Here is a 4,063-nt window from a genome sequence, read left to right on the forward strand (position 1 = left end):
ATTTTTTCTTTTCTTCTTCGACTTAGTTCTAAACATGACGAGTGTCACGGTGTTATGTTTCACACTCATTCGTAAACTTGGTGAGTGTCTTCCTTTTTTTTATCAGTTATTCTCTCTTGTCTCCCCTATACGCTGCGTTCGAAACGTTTTTGGATTAGGTAGGTCATTGTGAAAATATTGGAAATATAGACAAAGTCTGGACTATTGCAAAGAAGCAAATAATATATAGAATTGACGACCCAGTACGGTCTGGAAGTCGTCCACAATGAATCTGTACTGCTTAAATAATTTCGTTGATTATTCACTTGCGATACACCAACCTCTGAAGCACAGTAATCGCATCAAGGTATGTACTTTACGGTCATTAACAGTAACATCGATATAGATGAAGATGACCAATTTAAACTGCCCTTTATCCCCCACAGTATACTTGCTTTGATATATCGGAGAACTACATTGTGCTAGGAGCATCCTCGGGATCCTTATACTTGTTCAACCGTCAGGGCAAATTTTTGCATCTCATTCCAAGTAAACATGGAGCCGTGAATCATTTGTCAATATCGGCCAACGAAAAATATGTCGGATTCTCGACCCAACGTTCAGTGGTGTGTGTGTATGTCGTTAATTTATCGGCACAATCTGTACCGCAAGTGATTTTTACGAATTTGTGCAGTGATGCATCCGTCCAAGTCACTTGTATGCATTGGACGCAGGATGAAAAGCAATTCTACTATGGCGACTCTAAGGGTCAAGTTAATTTGGTGCTCCTGTCTACGTTTATTGTAAGTACTATTTACAACATCTGACCCGACCTTTATATACGTTAATATTGTGGGGAATCATGAATTTTGGTAATAATGGTTGAAAATAAATTATTGTCTATGTAAATTTTGTTACAGTGACCGCAGTTGTAAAACCCAAAACATTCCCACTTGGGGCACTATTGATTTCGAAAAAAAAACTTGTCGTATGACAACTGTTTTTGGAAATCCTAGCAAATAATCAATCAAATGAAAATACATGTATTTTACTTCATGAGCCTTGATTATTCGCGAGCCCTTTGGACTATTTTCTGTGATCAAATTTAACACAACAATCCTTTAAATAGGATATGATCAACATATAACGTCACTGTACCCTTGCTTTCGGGAGATTCAATATGAAGAAAGTAAATGCAATTTTGAGAAAAATTACTTTAAATTATTCTTTAGCATCTTTTTTTACAAAGATCAAAAATTACTTTGAAGGTACTATTCGTACAACGATTAAATAATTTTGACGGTATACACAAAATGATGCTGCACACAATTTGCTATCAAGTATTAATTGAAAAGCGTATATCATGAAGAAGTGGTTGGGGGTTTTCTTTGGATATGTGTCGTCAATATTCAATTCGAAATACATGCAATAAAAAATGTGTGTTTACTTACTGCGTATTTGGTATAAGTTTCAAAACATTTAGTTGTCTGTGTGCAACATTGGGCCCTAAAGCGTTAAATCCAATAATCAAGGTTAATCATTTAATTTTGTAAAAAGATTCTCCGAAACACATCAGTGACGTATTTATCCTACTCGTTTTTTTTTGCGTACGTATATTCACAACTGCTACGAATACTGCACATACATCACACAATAAAAATATCTTTTCAAGGGGACCACACTTATAAATATGTCCATCCATCCGATACTATTTTTGGAATCGCCCATTGTTCAAATTGATGACTTCGAATCGCTTTTACTTGTTTCGAACTGTACTAAGTGTATTTTGTGCAACACTGAATATGAGGAATACAAACAGGTATGTTGCAATGAAAGTGTACATAAAACGCAATCCCCTCACAGCTAACGTTCTTTTATAGATTGGAAATAAACCTAGAGATGGAGCATATGGTGCCTGTTTCTTTATATCTTCGAACGAAACTCAGCAGCCATCTAGAATTTATTGTGCCCGACCCGGTTCGCGCTTTTGGGAGGTAGACTTTGAAGGTGATGTCTTACAAACGCACCAATTTAAGTTTGCCTTGGCATGTCCACCAAGCAAAATACATAAGGATTCTGACAATGAAAACGATAATATTTGTGGCGATAATGAGGGCAACGATGAAATGCTTGATTACCAGCCCCAAAATCTGCAGTTCGGCAGAATTCAGAGACTCAAACAGGACTTCTTGGTTTCTTTTACTGAGCTGGGGTTGTACGTCTTTGATATGCGAAATTCCAGCGTTGCTCTTTGGTGTAACCAGTTTGAACGAATAGTAGACTGTCGTGTTGTTGGAAAGGGCGAAATTGTCGTATTCACGCAAACCGGTTCCATGTATTCGGTGCAAATGAACACATTGCAATCACAGGCATCTTCACTTGTGCGACAAAATAAATTGCTGGATTGTGCGTGGTTAATGCGTCGAAACGTAAAGTACTTTGCCGACAAGGCAAGGGAGGACTTCGAATTGGGTTTGCTGAACCAGATAAAAGATTTTCTCATGGATCGGCATCAGTACGAGCTGCTCAATGACTTGTCCGTTATTTTCGATGCAATTACACAGTGTGAAAGTAGCGGCGACAATAACAGTTCTGGTGGCAGTTCCGCAACTGCCGACAGAAGTTGTAGTGCATCGGCAATACCAATGCAAAGAAGCACAGAGGAAAGTTCACCGCAAGGAATTTACGTGTTAGAAAATGCCTTTTGTGATAACCTCAAGGCTCAGAAGGGAGAAAAACATTTTAAAGACGCCTTGTTAACGGTAACGGGCAAATTTGGGAAGAACATTATCAAATACAAGTTTAATATATTTGCCGAAGAACAACAGAAACTAGTGAGTGATCTGATACCTGCAAACGAGCGATCTCTACCTTTCAAGGATATCAAGGCCATGTATGAAAACGACGAGGAGATTGTGTGCCGTGCAAGAAAGACGTCGTCTTCGCCATCGCCCAGCACATCTCAATCTTGTCGCAATAGAGTTAAAGGCTCTGGGACAGGGCAACACATTACTGCTGAGGAGAAAACCATTTACAACTTGTATTTGATTTGTAAGAGCTCTAAATTTAGTAATACGAATTTTGTCGAACGTTATCGTTCATTGTTCGACGAATATTCGGCACCAGAATTAATCTCATTGCTTGACAAACTGTCCAAAGTAATGGTCGAGCATGGTGATGACCCGGAGCAAGCTCAACGGCACTGCTACGAAATGTACTTTCATTATTTGAACCCCGAGCTAATATGGGAAATGGACGATGCTTCTAGGGACTACATAACGCAAGGATTCGTTTTGTTGAATTCCTCGGATGATATTGTACGTTGTGACAATTGCATGTTCCCGCTGAGATTCGACAATTCTTGCGTGTTCCATGAACTTGGTTCAGTGTTGTTGCGCTACTACTGGTCACGCAATGAGCAAGTCAAATGTTTCGATGTTTTGACCCGTGTCCCAGCCCTATTTGACATTCTAGCCAAATTGTACTTGGCCGAGTACAATATGGATAAAGTCTTGCCAATTATTTTAAACTATGGACAGCCGGACTTACTCATTGATATGGGGAAAAGTTTCTCACCGAACGCTTGGGCAAAATGTTTCGAGCACTTTGTGGATTTGCATCGTGGCAGATTAACGTGCATAAATTGCGAGTGCATTACAACAGTTGAAAATGTCAATCGTCACTTCTTCTACACATGGAATTGTTTCCTGGGCATTGCCTTGGAATACATGCAGCCCGAGGAAATTCTTTCACTTATTTTTAAATGGTCAAATTCTATACCTAGTGATGCCATAGATCGTGAGTTTTACTTACGTTGCCTACTGAAAGGTTGACCATCCAAACAGTATCTACAAATGTCATGTGTCGGAACTTCTCTGATTTTTGCTGTAACATTCAAACACAAATCGGCATATTCGATCCAATTGTTCTCAATAAAAAGTACTTAGCCTATAAGTACTCTATATTACAGCCAAACTATAGCATTTACACATTAGAGTATGTACCAAATATAAAAATAATTATTTGCTAACTCATAACCCTTTATGTAGTACTTCATCGCATTTAGTCAGATGGCAAAGTCTCA

The 4,063-nt window shown here is 38.6% G+C and overlaps 1 protein-coding gene across 1 annotated transcript; it reads left to right on the forward strand.

The window, feature by feature from the left end:
• The first annotated feature begins 262 nt into the window (after positions 1-262).
• Positions 263-3,816, forward strand: LOC133327870 (BLOC-2 complex member HPS5 homolog). The gene is made up of 4 exons (XM_061536404.1): positions 263-346; positions 426-782; positions 1,652-1,798; positions 1,860-3,816. The coding sequence occupies exons 1-4, from the start codon at positions 266-268 to the stop codon at positions 3,810-3,812; spliced, it is 2,538 nt and encodes an 845-aa protein (XP_061392388.1). The 5' UTR covers positions 263-265; the 3' UTR covers positions 3,813-3,816.
• Positions 3,817-4,063: the final 247 nt, after the last annotated feature.

This window comes from Musca vetustissima, unplaced genomic scaffold (genome assembly GCF_032173495.1).
Source record: "Musca vetustissima isolate MV318-11 ecotype Yass unplaced genomic scaffold, APGP_CSIRO_Mvet_v1 utg19638, whole genome shotgun sequence".
Lineage (NCBI taxonomy): Eukaryota > Metazoa > Arthropoda > Insecta > Diptera > Muscidae > Musca > Musca vetustissima.